Below are 22,748 nucleotides of genomic sequence, written 5' to 3' on the forward strand. Positions count from 1 at the left end.
TGTCAGGACCCATCAGTCAGTGCTGTTTGTTCAAACACTGCAATCTACCTTGTGCTCTAAATAATTCAACTTCAATGGCCAGGGCTCTACTAGCTCTAAGAAGTCTAAAATAATGTTGTTCAGCATTTGTTTCTCCATCACATGAAAACATTATTTTCTGATGGTCATAAGAAAGGAGGCTACTCAGAAAACAAAGCACAAAATCACGGTGCCAACATTCTGAATATATTTATTCATGTTTGTATTTATGAGTGGAAAAAATTTTTCCATGCTACAAAGTTTTGTTAAAAACAAGTTGCTGCAAATCAATAAATAATGACTACAACTATTACCTATTATAAACAGAATACTAAGCAGAAAATAAATAAACAGATGCAACTACTTTGGTATACATAGTCAATTGTTTCCTGTTATAAAACTGAAATGAATGTCGCCATTTTTATTTCTTTGTAATGTTTTCCCTTGAGATACATTTTTAAATTACACATTGCTTTACATTTGTCTTACTAGTTCAGGTTTGTAGCATACCAAAAGATTACAGAAAACTGTTTTTCTACCAAAGGAGGGCTTATTTTCTGCTATGTGGACATTTATATATTACAAATGAAAAAGAAGCAAGGTACAAAAACAAATGCATGCGTGTGTGTGTGTGAGAGAGAGAGAGAGAGAGAGAGAGAGAGAGAGAGAAAGAGAGAGAGAGGGAGAGATGTGGGCTCAAGGCTGTGAATACTGACTGGTATGAAAGGCTATTAACTAGCTGGTTATCAAAATAATATATAATAGCCATTTAAAAACTCACTTAGCTAGCAGCATGTAAATCATTGGATTGGTTATTCAAAGAGCAGACAAACAGACTTCCTGGATACTGTTTCCATTTGGGTTTTCCAGTTCATATGGTTCCAACTGACGGTACTCAAAAGTTACACGATTTATGTGTTTTCCGCTGGAAACCATGCGCACCACCGTGTTGTCACAGCCAATTTTCATTTGGGCTATAATTCATGGAAAGAGTGAAAGTTCCCCAGTGGTTAGAAACTACATAGTCAAACCATTTGTGTTGACAAGATCATTTACACATAAAGGAAGTGAGGGAATGTATCATGTAATCACATACTCATGTACTTAAAATAATTTGCATGGTTTAGATATACTACACTGAATATATTCGTTTTTGTTTTATTGTCCTGTACCTTTTTGCTCTCATTTTTTTTTCTATGCTTCGTAGGTAGAATGGCTTTTGATACCCTTACTTCTCTTAAATCCAGTCTTATTCATTATTTGTATAAGCATCTGGCAATGTTTATGTATCTTCTAGTGCAGATGTGCCTGAGCAAGTTATATATTGAAACTCATATTATTTTTATTAAAAATTACCTTTATTTTATTCCTCCAGCCTCAAGCTAGTTCTTAAGGCAAGATTTATCTGCCCTACATTAATGCTTTCTGCTGTTTTAACTTTCCCAATCTCTTTTTTTCCCTCCACTTTATTTCCATAAAGCCTTAATTCTGAGAAACACAGGCATTATTGTAGAGCTGGTACTTTGCAAACATGTGTGCCTGAATTTAAAGTAGTAAAACAGCCAGACAGAGTTATGTATTGAAGTAAAAGTCAATTTGGAGACCTAATAAATATAAACTCTATAATTACTTTAATATAAGCACCAGGGAGTCTGTGTTATGCTTCTTTGAGGAGATCCAAATTTAATTTTCCTTAAATGATTTGGAAGGTCATTCTTTTTCTGATCTCACTCTGAACTTTAATCTACATAACATGTCCTATTTCCTTCAGTTAATATGCATATTGTTTATTTATTCTTTGACATACTTCCTAATAACATCCAATTTAAAGGGCAGGGCCCCTAAAAGTTCTTCATTGCCTGAACAACTTAGAAGGGTCTCATGGAAACATGGTAAATGAAAGAAAAAAAGTAAAGTCTAAAATGAGTCATAGAATTCAAGCCTTCAGATTAACTTAAAACTAGTTCCAATTTTCTAGATAATTTAGGCAGCAGAGGTGGGGTTTTTTTGCACTTAGTCTTACCTTCTTATCTAATTCAAGTCATATAATTCAAGCGCCAAAATTACTCTGGCTTCAAATATCTCAATTTGAAGACGTCAGTGTTCTTTAGTCCTTAATCTAATCTTACCCAGCTCAAATGCTCCTGCTCACAGGTGTCCATTAACATGGAAAGATCCAGTGCCTCAGAGAACACATGCAAAGGGCAAGAGAAGCCACATGCACTGACAATTTACACCAGAGCTCACGTGTAAATTAGCATAAAATAATTCCTGAGTTTTCAGTAAAGTGAGTTTTTAGAATCCTCTTGCCTTTGCCTTGACTAGAAAGCTTGTCTTAGGCCCAGTCCGGCCTTAAATCTCATCTGGAACTCTTTTTATACATATGTATCTGCAGGACAGTGGACTATATATTGAGTCTTAGTGTTTACCTGTGCATATTAATTGTATTTCAGAGTGTTTTTGTTTATTAAGGTGCCAGCATTCGCTTAGAGCGAGAAAATACTTGTGGGCAAATCTAATTTTCATTAAAACAGGCAACCGCTGATCAAAAGGATGTCTGATGTGCAGCTTCATTACCTAGTGGGTTAGTAATCTGTGGTTACAAGAGAGGAAGGGGACTATGGTAAAAATTCGCCATGCGATTAAAGACTATTGTTCTTTCTCTCCTGTTTTACTATTGTCTACTTAAGAATAATCCTGATTCCTGCATCTGAAGTACAGAAATGGGAGTGACATTTAATAGAGGTGTTTTATGTAATCCCCTGCCTCCCCACTTGGACTTTGCTAATTAATTTGGTCATGAGATCAGTGGTTCCCACCTCCCCTGAGCACACTGGGGCATAATCAAATGGAAAATCTGATCCCTAACAAAGAAGATCTGGTTCCATTTGGCATACTGTGCACAAAACTGTTTTTTGTTTTATGTTTTTTTTTTAACCAGTGATCACGTTAAGATTTCAGAATTTACTTCTGTCTTTGCAGTGGTCTTTCAAAGGCTGGTTTTGCTGCTAGAAGTTAGGGATGTTCAGTAGTTTCGAGAATGTCTAATAAAGCATATCACTTTTCAATTTACTTACTATGAGTATTACATACATATATACATATATATGGGAAAGTTTAGATGGTATTTCATCATTATACTATGGCTAATTGATGATATATCTACTATTTGAACCATAGTTTTCAGTTAATAAACTCTTTAGCATCTAGCAGATGAAAGCAGGAAACTTCAAGAAGGTAGAAAGAGCACAGAACATAAAAGCTTTGTCATTTTCATAGCTCTACTTAGAGCCAACCTTAAACACGCATCCCTGTTACTTCACAGGTTTTTCTCCCAATGTCAGATATTTTGGTAATGCATTTTTGATACTGTACATGTAAAATCCTCACACTGCCTCAGTGTGCAAAATTGAAGGTTTGTTGTTGTTGTTGTTGTTGTTGTTTTTGGTGGAAGTTGCCTTCCCATGTATAAAACATGTGAGGCATTTTACTTAAGGACATAATGTTTATGGGCACATAAATAGTAATGAAAGAAACATCTCACCAGGTCCATGAAAGGGATAGCAGAGATCAGCTAAAGGCGTCATCTTGGAAGGGTCCAATCCAGTTCCTCCCAGCAGCTCCACAAAGTCTCCTTTCCCCCCACAACCTGCTGAGGGTTTCTGAGAGAATAAAGCAACAGGGAAAGAATTATTTCAACCAATTATGGAAGACAAGCCATTCGACCAATGGCAAGCTGGTGAATTCATTCAATCAGCCCCAGACTTCCTGGCAGCACTATTTAATTCAAGGCAGCCCTATTTAATTCAACATCCAGGACTCCGGAAATGAAAAGACATTTAAAAGAAAAAAATCATAAGAATCGCTTTTCTAAATCAGTTGAGTAATCATTTTTTAAAAATGTGTGTGCATTTTTTTTATAAGCTCAAAGACTGGAATGATGCAATGGGAATCTGTAAATGCTATATAAGATATATGAAAATTGAATCTGAAAATGCTTTGCTTTTTTAAATTGTTTCGACATACATACTGAGTTATTTGAATTTCTTAATGCATCTAGTCAGAGTTTTTTGGTTTTTTTAAGATTTTATTGGGGAATTGGGGGAGGGGAATAGCGTTGAGGAATCGGGGAAGGGGAACAGAAAAGTTGCTGTCCTTTTTGTTCTTCAGTCTAGTTGTGGAGGACGTTGCTTCACCGGCCCATGTTGGTATTATCATTGTGCTCTTCCCAGGTGAAGCAGTCGCTGGCCAACCATTGGATGGCCACTCAGCGCCGCTTGCGCCAACTGCCGGCCATTCACTGTAGCTCAGGGCAGCTCACCGCAGCCCACTGCAGCCCACTGCAGCCCTACTGTAGCCTACGCTGTTGCCAGTGACTCACAGCAGCCCAGCTCCAGGTTGAGCTGTTGTTCACTATGTTAGCTGTAGAGGGCGCAGCATCATTGGCCCTCATGTGGGATCCGAACCAGGGCCCCTGCTGCTCAGAGCTGGCATCCCAAGCCAACTCTTAACCAATGCATCACTCCGCCGTTCCCAGAATTTTTTATAAATAGGGCTTTCACATCAGTTTTTCCTTCAACTCACCTCTTTCCCTCAAATTTACAAGGGACTTTTTCTGCTATTGGCACAATCTTTATCACTCTGCTGATAAGGATTTAGATTAGTTACAAGAATATTAAAGAAAGAAGAGAACCCTAAATTGAGTCTCAAGTTAGAGTTACTATCGTCCTTCTCTTTCCAACTAAAACAAATTTATTTCAAGCTGCTCAAAACAAGAATCTAGTTTCAGACTTTGTGTGATCCACTGTAACCATCTTGTTCTGCCTCCCTTCATCCTTTCCACAGTGTCCCATCCACAGCAATCCCTGTGTTTCACTTTCCCACACAAACAAAGCAGCTCCTCTCAGTCCCTAATGTTGCCTTTTGGGCGCCCATCTCCTGGGATGAGGGCTGGCCTCAGGTGCATGCCACCTGTGCTGCCACACAGGGCCCATGCTTACAAAGACCCTGTGCTAGGTTTAATGCTCCGCTATAACCATTTTGAAATCCTTAATAATTTTAAAACAAGGGCCCCCACATTTTTATTTCGTACTGTTCCCAACAAATGATATGGCTGGTTTTGCCTGTGGTCCTCTTCTTCATTAAGGCCATCGAGGCACCTAGTAGAGTGTGGCAAGGTGCTCAGAAGTTAACCAGATAGACCCTGATACATAAGGACCCAGATCTGAAATAGAGAATGTTAAATGCACACATAAACACACACACATGAAAACATTTAGAAGACATTGAAATGCAACTAGAACTAAACAATAAACTAGAAAATGTTCTAACAGTAACTGCCTAATGAAAGGAAGCAAGTTGGGGGGGGGGACACATTTTTTAAAGTACCTAGTATGTGCTGGGTTCTATGCCTTAAACGTAATTTCATCAAATAATAAAATAGAGGGTTAGTTAGCCCCACTCTGTACAGGACTTATGCTCTTACATGAAGAGTTGAATAAAGGGTGAAGAAAAAACTCAATTGCCTTTCCTTGAGTAAAGGATGTCTGGGGGCAGCATCTCTTAAGACTAAACTTTCCACTTGATTCTATAGGTTCCAAATTATAGAAGGAGGTGGTGAAGGGGAAAAGGCAGGCTCAGGAGAGAGAAATGGGAAATAAATAAAGGTGATAGGAAGAAGTAGAAGCTAAAATGAGGGGAGCAAAATAAAGAAACAAAGAAGCTGGATGCACCTATTCCTTGGTGTTCAATGACGTTTCTCATTTCTTCCCAAATCTCTAAGCTATTCTTATAATCAGTGGCAGAAACTAAGTTGTATAGGGACCTCTCTGAGGTCCAACAGAGGAGCCCTAGATTTCATTGTTGAGGTGTCACCTCCCTGGACTAAGCCACTATCATTTCTTGTCTAGTCTATGACAATGGCTTCCCAGATGCACTTCTTGTCCCACTCTGGCCCCTACAATCCATTCACCATGTAGAAGCCTTTAGGTAAACCTCTTTCTCCCACCTTGGACTTTGTTAATTAATTTGGTCATGACATCAGCAATCCCCAACTACCCTCACCTTTCCTGAGCATAATCAAATGGATTATATCACTTTCCTGCCTGACCCCTTTCAGTGGTTTTTCACTGAGCTTAGAATAAACAAACTCCTGAATATGACCTGCTGGGCTCTCCACACCCTGCCCCTGCCCAACTCCCTGACACTGTCTCGTATCACTCCCCCTCTACCTTTCCTTCTTTCCATTTCTGGAACCCAGAAAGCCCGTTTCTGTCTCTGAGCCTTTACATTACTGTTCCTTCTGTCCATGTTCTTCCTGTGGCTGCTGGCTCCCGCTTATCGATCACCCAAGTCTCCCTTTAAATCTTCTCAGAAGATTTCTTTCCTGAGCACGTTATCTTAAGGAGCTCCCAGCCCCTCTTTCTACTCCCTTGTCCCCAGTCAATGTTTATCACACCACTCCGCTTCATTTTCTGTAGGGCACTCACTACTAGGTGAAGTACATTACTTGAAGTACATAACTTTTGCTTGAATCGTCCCACTAGAATGCAGGTTCCACATGAGCAGGATCTGTTTTGTTCATTGCTAATTTCCAGCATCAATAATAGTACTTTGCAAATTGTAAGCACTGAAAAAATATTTTTGTATAGGAACAGATGCCTAGAACACTGCAGACTTTAAAATTTTTAAAGGGGGAAACACCAAGATTATGCCTCATAGCCAAGAATAACTAAAGTGCAGAGCTCCCAATCTGTTATCACATTCACTGCCTTCTATACTATACATCAGGAATGACATAAAAACAATCTCAAGCTGATAAGACTATGCCAGAGACATCCACCTTTCCTGGTCTTTATCAAAGAATTATTCTCCCACTAAGGCCCAACAAGAAAGAAAGAAAGAAAGAAAGAAAGAGAGAGAGAGAGAGAGAGAGAGAGAGAGNGTGAGCGGCCGTCCAGAAGCCAATGACTGATCTGCCTCGACCGGGAAGAATGCAATGATGGTGCCAGCTTGGGCCAGTGAAGCAACACAGACTCCACAACTAGACTGAAGAACAAAAGGACAGCAACTTGTCTGTTCCCCTCCCCCAAATTCCCCAATAAAATCTTTAAAAAAAAATCTAAATAAACAATGGACATTAGTTAATAACAGTGTGTCAAGATTGATTCATTAATTTTAACAATGGTACCACACTAATGTAAGATGTTAATACTAAGAGAAACTATGTGGGAACTCTGTACTCTCTGTTCAACTTTTCTGTAAACCCGTGTTCTTAAAAAAAAAGTCTATTAATAATAAAATTAAGTCTCTTGAAAAAGCGAGCATCCATATATGGGCTTTCCAGCATCAGAGTGTAGTTGATATTTGCCAGGCAAGACGCAAAGAAGTTTTGTCTCCAGAATTTCTCAGGCTTTCCTTTCCATCCCTTAAAAAATACGCTCAATTCTATTCATACTTAGTTACATCTTGTTCTTTCCTCAGCCTCCTTTGTTCCTCTAGCTTCCACCTCCATCATGCTGCAGAAACACCCCTCACTTAGGCCACATCTAATTTTTACTTCTACGGATCACTTCCATTATTCCTTGACTTCTCTGCATTATTCACCACTTTTCCTTTTTTTCTGAACTTGATCCTTTGATTTTAGGAAAACTTGATTTTTTAAGAGTCAGACACTCATTTTGGAAACACTGAAAAAGTGAGTTAAAAGCAATATTATTACATATTATTTCACTCTCTCTCTCTCTATACACACACACACACACACACACACACACACTCACACACACATATATATATATATATATTTTTTTTTTTTAGCTGAGCCATCCTGCCACCTGTTGGTGGCTCAGCGGCAACTCAGCTCGAGTTGGGAATCCAACTGCTGTTGCTTAGAGTTCGCACTCTTGAGCGAGCTCTTAACCAACTGAGCCACTCGGCCGGCCCTCACCCTTTTTATTATATGTATAAATTTGCAGCACCAAATTCAACAGTTGATTTTGTGTATGTCTTAAACACAGGAAGTAGAGAGTCAAACAAAAAAAGCTAGGAAGTTTTTTTTTTTCTTTCAATGTCTTTTCTCTCTCACTAAATCTGAAATACATGATTCTAAAGAAGCAAATCATTTGTAATAGTCTGGGAGATATAATAATTTGCACTTAAAATTATTGGCTATGTTTTAGGAAGGCAGCAGGATATGGGAGACAAAGATGCATAGTCCAAGATTTTCCTTACAAAAATGAAATCATAGAGCATATGCCATTTTGCAATATGATTTATGTCCTATATCACAAACATGATTTTATGTTATTAAATATTCTTTTCCTACGTCATTTGAATAGTTGCATAGCATTCTATTGTTATGATACTTAACCAATCCTCTATTGAACATTTCTATTGTTTCCAATAATTTACTATTATAATCAAACCAATGTATACATTTAAATCTTTTATTTTGATTCTCTAGACTTAAAGCTAAAGACTTTAATAAATTCTCAAAAGTGTTATCTTTTTGGGCCTGGGATCAAGATAAATCAACAGACAAGGGAGAAGGCAGTACATTTACAGTGCTAGAGAAGAGATAGATGAATTACTTTTCATAAAATCATGAACACTATGAATCAGATACATCCCTCAATATTCACTCATTGCATTCTTTTCAATTCAGAAGAGAGTTTGAAAGGAAAGGAGCAGAGACATTAGACCAGATTGAGCAAAGTGCTTGTTCATTTATGAATTTAAGATGGTGGATTTTAGATGGCTACATATGGCATCTCATAGCACACCATTCCTGTCTGTAAAGACCTCTGGGTATTCTGAGAGCAATAAGGGTCAAATTAATCTCAATGATGTGTCAAATTAGTAATCATATTAATTCCATATTGTCACCTGCTCTTTGGCAGGTTTAATAAGCCACATGTTAAATTGATTATGCAAATTATCTTAGGCAAATTAAAACATCTGTTCCACATATCACCATATTTCAAGGTGAAAGTCTTCCTGAAGGTGAGTTTTCAGTCCCACTAAACATGACATGTCTTTTGGCTACATTGTGTATTCGTTTGTCAGCATCTCAGCTCACCATTGGTATCTTTCTTTTCTTATGCCTCACTTCAGGATGTTACATTTTCACAGCACTGACAATAAGCTAGTTTGTTTTTCATACATAATACACATTGACATGATCCATAAAAATGGGAACAAAAATATGGCATACCTATAAGAGATTTATCTTTTCATTTCGTAAAAGGGTAAGTCGTGAGGCCACAAAGGAGACATGGATGGACACACTGGAAATCATTCCAGGATTGACCAACAGAATATATAGGCTTTGAGAACTCCGGGAGGCTTGTTTATTCATTTCTCCCTTTTAGTGAGATCACCTACCCTTGAGTTTGTTATAATGCTTTCATTTTTCAGTGCCATCATTGTTTCTCAGTTGCATTTTCAATAAAGAAGAATGAAGTAATTCTCAAACTTTAGTTTTACATCAGAATCCACTCGGAGCTTGTTAAAAATACAAAGATCATCATTTAGTAGGATTGGGGTGGGGGCCACGAATGTACATTTTTTTTAAGTACTCCAGGTAACCCTGATGTAGGGTCTATGGTCTGCATTGCGAGAACTGTTTATGTTGAGGACGATGAAATTAGAGTATGGATCATAAGAGTATGACATTCCCAGATTTGAATTCTTCCTCTGCCACTTATTATTTCCCCTATGGCCCTGAGAAATTATTTCATATAAGTCTTAGTTTCCTAGTCTATAAAATAGGGGTACTACTCAACACATTGCACACCTTAAACTTACACAATATTATATGTCAACAATATCACAATAAAAAATAATAATTAAAAAAGACAATAAAAAATGGGGATACTACAACATGGATGAGCCTTGAAAACACTATGCTAAGTGAAATAAACCATACACCAAAAGACAAATATGATATTATTCCACTTATATAAGTTTCCTAGAATAAGCAAATCATAGAGACAGATAGTAGAATAGAGGTTACCAGGGTCTGGGAGGAGGGGGTGCGGGGAATTTTTGTTTAATGGGTATGGAGTCTCTGCTTGGGGAGATGAAAAATTTCTGGAAATGGATGGTAGTAAATGGTTGCACAACAATGTGAATGTATGTTATGCTGTTGAATTGCACACTTAAAACTTGTTAAAAATGGTAAATTTGTGATATATATATATTTTACCACAATAAAAAGAAAGAGATGGCCGTAAAGAATGAGAATAAATTTACAAGTTGTATTATTTTAAAATGAGGGTAAAAATTACTGCTACATAAATTTGCTATAAATATTGAGTGTAATAATATGTAAATAGAACTTACCATATTTCCCCATGTATAAGACGCACACTTTTTCGAAAAATTTTCTAAAAATAAGATGCACCCAGTTTTTAGACACCAAATTTTTTGGAAAAGTGTGCGTCTTATACATGGGGAAATACGGTACTTAATACAGGGCCTGGCATGTAGTCAACCAAGGTTCAGTAGATGGCAGTACCTCCTGAGTTCCAAGTGACAGACACAGCTCCTTCCTAGACATGGCAACGTGTTGTGGGCTGTGCTGGGAGAGTGAGTCATTATATACCAAGTCTCACCACAGTGGCCCACACTTGATCGGATCAGCAACTTTAGTTCCCTGAGGTGTGTTCAAACTGTCTAGCGGACGACCCCAGCAGTTCTACAACTACTCCTAGATGACGCTGCCTCACTCTTCACAGGATTCTCCCTGCTGCACTGCTCCCATCAGAGGAAACACACCACTAGGACAACATTCTCTCTGCTGTCCCTTGGGAGAGGTGATACCTCTGCCCAGCAACACAGAGGCTGGGAGAGGGGAGGCCTCCTCTCCCCCTGGTCTCCCGTCCAGCTGACATCAGGCTCCTCTGGGGGCTTCTCTGAGTTATCTCACCAAGGACAAAGGTCTCCAGCAGCTGCTTTGATTTCAGCTCACCCATATGTTCTGATGCCCTCTCTTCTCTCCCTCTCCTTAGGGTCATCTCGATTCAACACAGCTCTTAGCAAATTGTTGACTTTAAAGAATATATCTTTAAACACTCTTGTAAAGAAAACTCCCACAGTTGCAAGTAGCACAACTAAGATTATGACACGAAATTAAATGTAATTACAAATGCACCTCTTTGTTTTCCCTTGTGTTTATTTTACCATTGATAGGGTAACTATAATTTTGATTTCTAATTAATTTTAGCTCCCACTGGTACTAAGCTGCATTGTTTAAGTTTTAAATGTTATAAAGAATCTTTGAGGGCCGGCCGAATGGCGCGTTAAGAACTGGCTTGGGACACCAGAGGGTCCCGGTTCGAATCCCACATATGAGGGCCAGTGACACTGCCCTCTACAGCTAAGATGCTGAACAACAGCTCAACCTGGAGCTGGGCTGCTGTGAGTCGCCAGCGACNGTAGTATTTTATACCTACACCTGAATAAGCTGTATCATATCTTACTATAACTTTTAATATGCCTGTCTTCAACCCTAAATGTAAACTCCTAGAAACCTGGCCCTGCAGCTCATCTACCTCTGTCCCCAGCATCTAGCACACACATACACCTGGCACAGCTGGGTGGTACCTAAAAGCAAACTGAACAGAGGGGCTGCTGCTCCTCTTACTTACTTATAAATTAGAGAATTGTTACCACTAAAACGTTAGTTGACAACATCCAGAGATGTGGCACCAGCCAGGTAATGGGAGTCAAATGGTAAAACCTGAGGAAAGGAAAGAGAGGAGGTGCTGAAACAGCTCCTGGAGTCAGCTCTAAAAAACCTCAGCCAGCCTTGGTGGGGAGTGAGGAAGGTGAGCGGGAGCTGGGGCAGGGAGAGGGGGCAGGGTTGGGACTTGGGGGTGGGAGGGGAGGCAATTAGGGCACTTACCCGGGGCACAAAAACTCAGTCCTTACAATAAATAGTATTATAATGCAATATAAAAGGAGGTTAATGCAAAAAAGTCCATGATGAACAAAATATCAGAGTTTGAGATGAAGATACCATTGGTCTTAGTGACTTTCCTTTTGACCCCAGGCTCCATTCTGGCTCAACACAGCATTGTGAAGGTATCGTGTAGGTAACACCCTGTGGGAGTCATCAAGAATTCCAGGGGTTTTATTCTGTTTTCCGCATGTTAGTTACAGAGTGAAAACAAAAGGGCTCTGGATTAGGTTTCCCAAGCCCTGGGTCACTGACAGGGAGCTTGGGCAAGTCATTCACGTCATACATAAGATAAGGGAGGTCAATGTCACTGTCAAGATCACAGCAGGAAACAGCTCTCAAGTGGGTAATTTGCAGAGAGCTTAATAAAAAGACTATAGAAAGGTGTGGGCAGCATGCAGAAAAATCACAAGGGAGGGTGCGGTGTCCTAGGACTAATAGCAGTGGGAGATGTCGCCTAGCCTCCTGGGCCACAGGACAGGGACAGAGGGGTCACTGGAAGCTGTCCAGCCCTGGGGGTCTCTGGGGTCCTGAGGTCGGTTTAATACTTGTTTGAAAAATTTTTGACACTCTTTCTGCAAAAAGACAGAGTCTGGTTCCTTTTCCCTAGAATATGGCCCCATTTTAAAACATGCTTCTAATAATTTGGCAAAATGACCCTGATTTCTGAGGCTAAGTTAGAAAAAGGCAATATGCCTTCAGCATGGAGTTCTCTCTCTCCTGGGACACATGAGCTACCATGAAGCCACCATGCTTGAGAGACCACATAGAGATAGAGGGAGATTCCTGGGAGCCCCAGCTCTTTCAGTCCCCGTACATTTTGATCTGAGTACAAGACACATGCGTGAAGAGGCGTTTGAGGTGACCCCAGTTCCCAGTACCAGCTGACTATACCATCATGAAAGACCTCAAGCCAGACCACCCCACTGAGTATTTTTCTCAAATACCCAACCCATAGGAACCATGAGAAATGATAAGTGTTGTTCTAAATCACTAAGTTTTGGAGTGATGTATTATACAGGAATGTGTCTGTTTGGGCTGCTATACTAGAAGGCCACAGACAGAGTGGCTTACAAACAACAGAAATTTCTTTCTCACTGTTCTGGAAGCTGAAAGTCCAAGATCAAGGTGTTACCAGCTTCAGTGTCTGATGAGAACCCACTTTTTGGTTCATAGGCAACTGTTTTCTTCCTGTGTCCACACATGGTGGAAGGGCCAAGGGAGCTCTCTGGGGCCTCTATTATAAGGGCATTAATCCCACACATGAGGGCTCCACCTTCATGACCTAATCACCTCCCAAAGGCCACAGCTCCAAATACCATCACATTGAGGATTAGGTTTGGAGGGACACCTTCAGTCTATAGCAAGGGCTCTGCCATTTCTAACCTACATTCTCTAGGGCTTTGATTTGAGGTCTCCAGGTGCCCCAGCTATGTGATAGCCTTTGTCTGTGAAGCCCTTGAGCTGAATCACTATCTTCAAGGCATGCCCTTGTGCCTAGAATAGCTACTTCTAGGCTAATGCAACACCTGTAAAACAAGGTTGGTTGGTGCCAGGCTCAGCTTGTGGGGCATAGTCAGTGGCTGGAGAGTAGACATAGTCAGCTCTGGAGAAACTGAACCCTGTTCCTCAGCCTTGAAACCTGCGTGCCCCCGCCCCCCCCCCCCCCCCCGCAGCTAGTTTATTGGAATTATATATAAAGGATCAATAAACACTGATCCCTTTTAAATATGACATTTTTCCATTTTTAATTATGACTACTGTACAAATAGAATAAGATTCCTCTAAGGCATTTAAAGAGAGGGAGGCCATCTAATATTGAAGAAATCAGTTTTTTGCCGATAAAATAATTACATTGTAGGTCCCATTTGTGTTTTAAAATCTCATGGTGTAAAAACCGAACTGAATTCTAAACACCTTTAGGGTTAAAAAGTCAGCATCCAGAGCCAACTGAAAGAAATGTCAATGGCTCAAACTGGAACAATTTGAAAAACAAAATAAAGTATTATTAAATTATAACTCAGGGTATAAAATAATTTCCATGAGTCCATATTGATATAAATGATTGAATACATCAATAAATGGGAGAAGAGACAAATCTACCATGCAGAAGAACCCCAAATGGTCTATGTAGACATTCTGCTACCAAGGAGGGGAAGCATAGCTCCTCACTTGTTCAGTGTGGGCTGTGCATAGTGATTTCCTTCCACAGAAAACAGTAGGGGAAGGGTAACTTTACAGTAGAGGAACCTGACACACACTATCTCAGCCAATTCAAGGTCAACATCCACAGTTATAAATCACATTGCTAGTATGTGCCCTTGGTATGATGTGATGAAAATGGCACTTTGCCTCTGTGATCTTCCTCTTATAAACCCATAACCCAGTCTAATCATGAGTAAAACATGAGACAAATTCCAATATAGGGGCATCCTACCCTGACCGGTACCCCTCAAAACTGTCAAGGTCATCAAAAACAAAGAAACCCTGAGAAAATGTCATTGCTAAGAGGAGCCAAAGGAGAGATGGCAACTAAATGTAATGTGGTATCTTGGATGAGATCCTAGAACAGAAAAAGGACATTAGATAAAAAGTAAAAAAAAAAATCTAAATAGAGACGGCCAAGTGGCGCAGTGGTTAAGAGCTGGTTTGGGATGCCAGAGGATCCCGGTTCGGATCCTACATATGAGGGCCAATGACGCTGCCCTCTACAGCTAAGATGCTGAACAACAGTTCAACCTGGAGCTGGGCTGCCATGAGTCACCAGCGACGGCGTAGGCTNCACACACACACACACACACACACACGTATACACAGACAACAATAATGTCCCTAACGTGCATTCATGACACCCCCTCCTCAAGAACTGCACACAGGAAAAGCTAGAATGAAGAAGGGCAAACATTTTAGTTTCTCTCTGTATTTTGGAGACAATCTCTCCAATGTTGATGATAACACAGCCCCTGAGCAGAATTTTTTAGGTCTTAAACTATTGTCAGGCAGGGTTAAGATTTTGTTTGGTAGGATGAAGACATTTTTTTCTTTCACAAAGCCCCAGAGCTAATTGTCACCTGTATTAAGCCTGAAGGTCGAGGTGGCCACCAATACAGATCCATATAAAATTCATAAACATGGGGGGAGGGGAGGATTTTTAAATTGTGCTGAGACTGAAGAGGTATACACAGACTTCTAAGTAGCACGAGGAGGTACTTTGTACTCAGCCACATGACCTGTGATGTGATTATGACAGCCAAGTGTATGTAAGCTTATGGAGTCTGCCACAGTTTATGCACTGAGGTGCTGGAAGCAGCAAAGGGAACTACATAATCCCAAATCTCTTTCTATTCTAGGGTCGGTCCTAAGACCCCCTTTAAGTATTCTCTATCTGTAATTGTAAACTTGTTCTTTTGTTAATTGCTTCAAAGAGAACGCTACCAATTCATGCTTTTGAAAAACTTTCTTTTTCCTTTCCTGACTGATTTGTTGAAATGTTGGGAAAATGAGACATGATTGAGTTCTTTAAGAAATAAAGATGACTGAATAAAACTCATTATATTGGGTTGTCGGAAAAGTCATGACGCATTTTTGCAACGAAAAATATAGAAAAAATACGTCATGATTTTTCAGACAACCCAGTAGTTAGCCAACAACAACAACTAATTTTCAGTTGTTCTCAAGATGACTTGCTGTTTGAATAAATTTGGCTATTTCTAATGCAACCATTTTTTTTTTAAGATTTTTATTGGGGAATTGGGGGAATGGGAACAGTGCTGGGGAATTGGGGGAAGGGGAACAGACAAGTTGCTGTCCTTTTGNAGAAAGAAAGAAAGAAAGAGAGAAAGAAAGAAAGAAAAGCACTGCCCATGAATTTAGTGCTTAAAGGAAATTAGACATACTCATTTTCTCACTCCTGGTCCTATTGATTTGGTTTCCCCTGAAATCTGTCTGATTCAGAACCATGACTGTCTTTGATGCCAGAAAATACATGAGCTATCTCAACCTTGGCATATGAGAAAGTCAAAGGAAATGAGGATGACTCAGAGGGAAGAAGCTACCAGTGCAAGTAAATGTGGTCAAGCTCAGCATTAATTTTTAGATCTGTACAGAAGTTCATGGGTAAACAAGTTGATAGAGATTCTCAGCTAAAATTTAGTTGCAAAATGAATTGAATTAAATGTAATGCAAAAAAACTCTTCAAAACTTTACTGTATTTTGCAATATAAAAATCCAATTTCATATTTTATGCTATACTTAGCATTTCTTCATAACACACTCAATGAGATGCTTCCTTCATATCAAAAAGTTCCAATAGTCAGAAAAACAGCTGTGTAGATGACTCACACTAGGTTTTGCCAGGAGAGATTTTTTTTTTAAGAGGCAAGTACAAGAGAGTTCAATTGTAATTATATGCCATAAGTTTACCAATTGAAGACATTTCTTATATCACAAGAAAAGTATTCAAGTAGGCACAAGAGACACCTAAGAATGTAATTTACAGCATAACGAAAATAGAAGATGGGTTTAGTCAAACTAACGAGGGCACACACATGTGAGACTTAATAGTCAAACAGAAGGATAAACGCGTACTACTCCAATTCGCTAAGGTCCACATTTACTCTGTATGATTACTTTTGCTCTGATCAAGCTGTGGCCTTAATAAATGATTTGGAAGCAAAGAAGCAACTCACCTTTAACTGCAGGCCATTTAAGTGTCCCAGGGTGAGATCAGATATTTTGATTACCACAGGATAAATTATGGAGAAGCTGCAGTTTCGATGCTGATGTGGAACTACCATAGTGAATCTTCCATTTGGGGTCTGGGAAATGACATTGCAGGCTTTGGAGAGAAACAAAATCACATTCTCACTATTTGATATGCTGGGTTTTTATAGAAATTTACCTTATCCTTATTCCACACTCCTATTTACAGTCCAGGGCCTTGTGGCCCAGAAGAGAGCACGTAGGCAACTTGGAGACAGGAAGAAGTTGGGGAATAAAAGTCACCAGTGATGTATGGACATTGTCAAGATGCCCTGGGCTGTAAGGGGCTTCTAATCGTTATCTTGGGGGTGGGGTGGGGGGGCGTGCTTTGTTTATAACAATCACAGACATCAATGAATAACCAACCAAATAATATGAGCTGCTAAAAGTTCTAGGAACACTTCAGTTAACTAGGGTCCAAGTTCAAGTTGGGAGTCTGGAAGAATCAAGCCTTTAAAGCTGAGGCCAGAACTCAAACCTTATCTGTCTGAAGCCTTCATTCAATGAATTTACAGCCTTAACATTACTTTTTAAATGATAAAATAAATAAATATTTTTTTAAAAGTCACAAAATAGGGCTGAGAAAAAATAGAAAGCAGGCTTACATCTGATAAATATTTGTTGGGTGTTAAGTGGTATAAGTTGACTAAAAGATAAATTTTAATGTGTCATTTACTCCCAAGAATTTCTGAAATTTTTTGTTTTGTATCTCAAGTCTAGCCTTAAATTTATTTTTCCAGCTGTGAAACTGGAAGCATCAGAGTTTGCATCTTTTTTTTTTGGTCAATGATGGGATAAAAATTTCTGATTGACCAGAACAGCTCAGAACTACCTCTTGCCTCCTTCCTATAATTTTAATTATACTTAATTTCAAAAAGAACTGAAATTCCTTGATGATTCTAAAAGGTTTCTAATTTATAACCAAATAAAATATAGGAGAAACATTTCATTTTGTCCTCTCGGGTTATTCTGCTCCAGTCCTCAGAACCAGCCTTTAGGGGGGCTTCTTAAAAAAAAAAAATTGGAAGATCAGTCAACACATTATTCTTTGGCAGATTAGACCACAGTCTTGATCACATGAAATGTTAATATTAATACTATTATATGCGACCAAAAATGAGTGATGCTTTCTTTTCCTGATTTTTGTTTTCTTTTAATGAGGAAAAAAATAAGCAGATGAATGAATTCATTTTGGTTAAGATCATGTATTTTAGGTCTGGGCTATTCAGTTTTTTAGCATCTATGTGTGTATCCATCAGAAATGAACTAAATTAGAGTGTGGGGGGAGAGGGCTCAGAATCAGAAGGTGACATTGAGGTCCTCTGGTCCAATCCTCTGCCCAGGGCATGAAATCTGTCCACCATATCCCAGATATGCAGTCTTTCAGCCTTTGTCTAAATACCTCTAAGATTGCAACTTCATACCTGCTCCCTCAAGCTTATCCCTGATCAGTGGAATGACTTGGAAGGATTAAAGTCTGTCACTGAATGCATTGTAGTGCCTTAAGAGATCAGAATAAGGCTTGGAAGAAAAACTAGAATTCTATTCACCATAAATTAGTATCCTATCTAGCCTTGGAAATAAATGAAAAATTGTGATTTGATTTTCATAATAATAAATAGAAAATATCCCTTAGGTCATTTCTAATTACAAAAGAATTTCCATTCAAATCATTCCTCGCTTCACATGTTTTGTCTGTGCAATGGTACTACTTTTGAAAAGCAGATTTGATAGCCCTCCCTCCCTCCACCCCCAACCACCACCACAAGTCCTATCTCTGGCCTGAAAAGACAGGGAGCCCACTTACGAAAGAGGTTGGGGTTAGTCGTTATGGTTACTGTGAATCCATTTCCTGGTTCATGGATCCGGAAGAAGATCATGGCCACATTCTGGGAAGATCTGATGCTCCTTCTGCTAAGACCACTCTCACAGAAATCTATATACCGCTCAGTTGTGGGGAGAGGATGATCCTGTGAACTGGGGAACTTTTCTCCCTTGAGAATCCAACCATCAAATACCTTTCGACAAAAAAATACAGACATAGATGATCACTTCCATCAACTCCTGAAGTCACAGGTGTGTTGAAAAGAGGGGCGGCGGGGCGGGGGTGGGGGCTGGGGGGAGGGAGTTACCCAGCAATGAGCCTTCAGTCATAAATGAAGAATTGACAGCCTACTTGCTTTCCATTTGTATATATTTGGACTGTGAGAGTTGTTTGCAAAGGAAATTATTAATTATTGCTCTTTAAAAATAAAACTTAAAGTTTCTAAAGTAAGTAAACTTTATTTTATAAGTTCAGCCACCTTGGTAAGTGAAACTACAGACAATATACATTTTTATCTTGGTCATATTTTCCACATATCCCACCTTCAGAAAAATGAATTCCACAGAAGCCTAACTTGGGTTTCAGTTTGTCTCTTTCTTTTCCTTACTGAAATATGAGCAAAATGTCTCAAAAATAGACAACAAAAGAAAAAACTGAAACAGCAACTTTACCTACCTGCCAATGGTTATATGCATCGATTTTTCCCCCATTTTTTTTTTTTTTTTTACTTTTATCACATCAAAATACCAAGAACCGCTTCAATGCTCTGGCAACAATGGTTGACATGCTGCTTAGGACTCTTTTCCTTCACTTGCTAAAGTTTGCATTTGGACAAAAGGTCAGAATCTATTGACTTTACTCATAAAATCACCACAGGTCACCAATTTAACGAGCAATAACAAAATCACAAGCTACAAATTACTTCTCCAGACCAGTCCTCCTCTAATGCATTTGACAGGTTAGAAAATAATTCCACTTGGAGGTTTTAATCATGATCTTTTTAATTGGACCATAGAACTCCAGCCATCCGCAGCTGACCTGTTAGTCTGTGAAGAACGGCTGGGAGAAGGGATGTTGTGAGGCTGGGGGGGCGTGTACTCCCCTCCCATCTGCCTCCGATTAGATTCTATCTCAGCATCCCCTCACCGCAGCCCGTGCCCTACTGCTCCATAATCGGGTCACCCAGGCATTGAAGACAGCCTCTGGGAGCCTGGAACAGCTCCACAGAGAGAGGCACCAGCAGGAGCAAGACCGGCTCAGAGGGCAGACATGTGGCGAGGGTCTTCTAACCAGCATCCGCCAGCGTGGTAGACCGGAGCGCTCACGCTAGTTTGTATCATGTCCATCTGCCACCGGATTGTAACACCACGTTTAGCGGCGCTAGTTCAAGTCTTTAGAAGAGTCCGGCCCCAAGAGCGCACAGAGGGAATTATAAACTACTGCACCATCCGAGGCACCGGTCCTTGGGGGGGGTCTTGAGGTTGGGGGAGGGGGTTCCTGTAGCATAGGGGTCCCGGAGCGCTGCTCTCTCACTTGGGTACCTGCAGAGCGTCTAATTAAGAGTGTCAGCAGCTCCCCAAGCTCGGAAGCCCCCCCACCCCCCGCTGGGTGTAGCATCCTGGATCATTCCCCTCCCATGCCCCGAGGTCGGGGCTGCTCCGCGGGGACACCTCACCTTCAGGAAGTCCCCACCCTGACAGTCAATGGAGACCAGGTCGTAGTGGATGGTGATGAACTCCTCCGGCTCGCTGATGAAGAAGGCAGCGCAGTGCAGCTGTGGCCGGTCGGCAGTGAAGGTGAACTGGCCCTGGAGGCTCAGCATGTCCAGGCACCCTGGGGGAGGACAGCGGGGTCATGGGTCCCGGGCTGCAGCCACCACAGCTCATGCCCAGGGCAGCCCCTTTCCACGCACCCCATTCCTGGGTCTGCAGCACCCAGCGCCCAACTCCCAGCCGCTACTGCCGGCGGCTCCCAAACCCCAGGGTGCATCTCCCCATCTCGCCCCGGCTCACCTCTTCACGATGGACCCTTAGCGATCAGAATTGTGCCCCCACCCGTCCTGCCCAGCCGAGTCCCAGCGATGCCACGAAGCCTCCTACCCTGGGCGCAGAGTCCCAACCTCCCCACCTCCCGGCTGACGGACGGAGCCCGGCAGTGCCGACTCACGCAGAGCGCGGCGGTACATCTGTTCCTCCGCCAGCTCCCGCTTCAGGTTGGAGCTGAAGAGCAGGAACGGGTCGTGGTCCACGGCTTCCCGCAGCTGGCAAGGAAAATGGGTCAGTCCGGAAAAGTTCAAGGGATGGGAAAGGGGACCAGGAGCGGGGCACTTTATCTGCCTCGCAGCAAAGAGAATAAAGTGATGGTTTCCTTTCCATCAGACAAGGGTATCCCCAGGGACCAGAGGGAAGGAGGAAGAGGCAGGGAGGAAGACCAGTCTGGGGGGAAAGCAAGGGAAAGGCGGGTGCAAAAGACAGGGAAGGAAGAGCTAACCCCAACAAAGGCGAGAGCCCAGACAGCCTGCTCGCCCCCCCAAGACTGGACGCACACCCTGGAAGGTGTGATGGGTCAGTACAGGGATTGCTCACCTCTAGGTACCGGCTCTCCCCTCTTAAAGTCACCAGGAAGATCAGGATGAAGTGACATTGAAGTTTGAAGGAAGGAGACATGTTGGCCTTGCCTCTGCAGCTGGTGTGCTCTGCTCCCAAGGTCTCAGGTTTTGCTTCCACACCTTCGCCCAAGCTGAGCGCTAGAAGCTGGTAGGGTCCTTTGGCTGGGTCTCTTTTATAGAGCAGTGAGGAGGGAAGGCTTTCGGCCCTTTAACTGATCTGAGCTCAGTAACCATGGGTTACCCCGTCTCAGTGACAAAGTGCGTGGTGATGACGAGGGTCCAGCTCTCAGCCCCAAATTTGCAGAGTGGTCCAGCATTATTCACTAAGAATGATTTCAGGCTCTTAAAACTTAGTGAACTAAAAAGTGTGGGAGAAAGAATGAGGCAGGGATAGAGAATAACAGAGGGCATTTTACTTGACCTGCCAAATTCTGAGTTATCCTTGCCTGTGGATATTCAGGGGATTTTCGGTTTTGAAAAGCAAAGTGACAATGTTACACACATGCATAAAATACCCAAACATATAATAACCTTATCAGGCAACCTTGTCACATAAGCTTGGATGGACTTGGATGGAAATTGTCGGAGAATATAGTATTCATGCCTCTCAGTAAGAAACTTGAGGCATTTTCAACTTCAAAGAGAAGAACAGAAGCCAAAATCTGATTCTGAAGAATATTGCAGTAATGTAATCCAAGCTTTTTTTCTGTCCCTTAGTCTTTGCTTTATCCTGATCCAGTTTCTTGTAAGCAACTCCTTAATGGAAAGCTAACTCTGGGATCTGTGGGCTTCTGGACTTGAGCTGAGCGCTGTCACTTAGCCTGAATGTATACACGATGGACATACTCCTGGGCCAGCTAAGTGTGGCCAAGACCTTAGCATCTATCTGAACCACTGAGAGATGAAGTCATTCCATTTTACACCTTCAAATACCTAAATTACTTTAATACTCTGGTAGAAAAAACTGCCCAGAATCTTTATTATAGCTCCTCATCAGCAAATTTACAAGGCTAAACAAATGACTTAAGAGATCCAGAAATTAGTTAACTATCAGCTTATCTTTGCTGATTAGATAGCAAGAGAGTTGCTTCTCCTTTATGTCCAAAATTGTGGGAAATGTGGGAACACTCCACTTTCTGCTTTCCCACCCCTTTCCAGTTTGTGGGCTAAGCAAGGCAATTAGAAATCCTAAAAACTTCATGTTGTTTTACCTCTTCCTGACAGAAAACATGGCACTATCATAGCTTTCATTGTTATTAAAATTATCACAAATAATGAGACCATAATACAGGCTTTTAACTCAAGAAAATGGTTATATTTTTAGTTTATAGATACTCAAAATTAGGCAGTAATTTCCCTAGTGGCATCAGAACTTGATCATATTTAAGACAATTCTGATTGCCAAAGGGGCTGCCTCTTAGCTGTTTAAACAGGAGGACTTCCTACCAGAGCCCAACTTTGTAAATGGTCCTCAGACCACAGACAGCAGGAGAGGGAAGGTCCCCTAAAGTTCACGAACTCTGGCCACCATGTCCTTCTCCCTATCCTGGAACTGTTTAGATGTCTGAATTTTA

General features: G+C 40.9%; 1 protein-coding gene across 1 annotated transcript; it reads right to left on the reverse strand.

The window, feature by feature from the left end:
• Nucleotides 1–212: 212 nt before the first annotated feature.
• Nucleotides 213–21,427, reverse strand: CRHBP (corticotropin releasing hormone binding protein). Its single transcript, XM_019640990.1, has 7 exons — nt 21,152–21,427; nt 20,733–20,826; nt 20,242–20,399; nt 18,549–18,759; nt 16,669–16,817; nt 3,563–3,680; nt 213–992 (listed from the first exon to the last, which is right to left on the reverse strand). The coding sequence occupies exons 1-7, from the start codon at nt 21,230–21,232 to the stop codon at nt 835–837; spliced, it is 969 nt and encodes a 322-aa protein (XP_019496535.1). The 5' UTR covers nt 21,233–21,427; the 3' UTR covers nt 213–834.
• Between the last annotated feature and the right edge of the window lie 1,321 nt (nt 21,428–22,748).

This window comes from Hipposideros armiger, unplaced genomic scaffold (assembly GCF_001890085.2).
Source record: "Hipposideros armiger isolate ML-2016 unplaced genomic scaffold, ASM189008v1 scaffold_55, whole genome shotgun sequence".
In the NCBI taxonomy this organism is placed as follows: domain Eukaryota; kingdom Metazoa; phylum Chordata; class Mammalia; order Chiroptera; family Hipposideridae; genus Hipposideros; species Hipposideros armiger.

What these genes read in the sequence shown, in the direction of transcription:
- CRHBP (XM_019640990.1), bottom strand. Translation starts at nt 21,232, where the DNA reads ATGTCTCCTTCCTTCAAACTTCAATGTCACTTCATCCTGATCTTCCTG. An exon ending in GGGAGAGCCGGTACCTAGAG is followed by an intron (nt 20,827 to 21,151) that starts GTGAGCAATCCC and finishes TTTCCTTGCCAG; the next exon opens with CTGCGGGAAGCCGTGGACCA. An exon ending in TAAATGGCCTGCAGTTAAAG is followed by an intron (nt 3,681 to 16,668) that starts GTGAGTTGCTTC and finishes TTATTCTCTCAG; the next exon opens with AAACCCTCAGCAGGTTGTGG.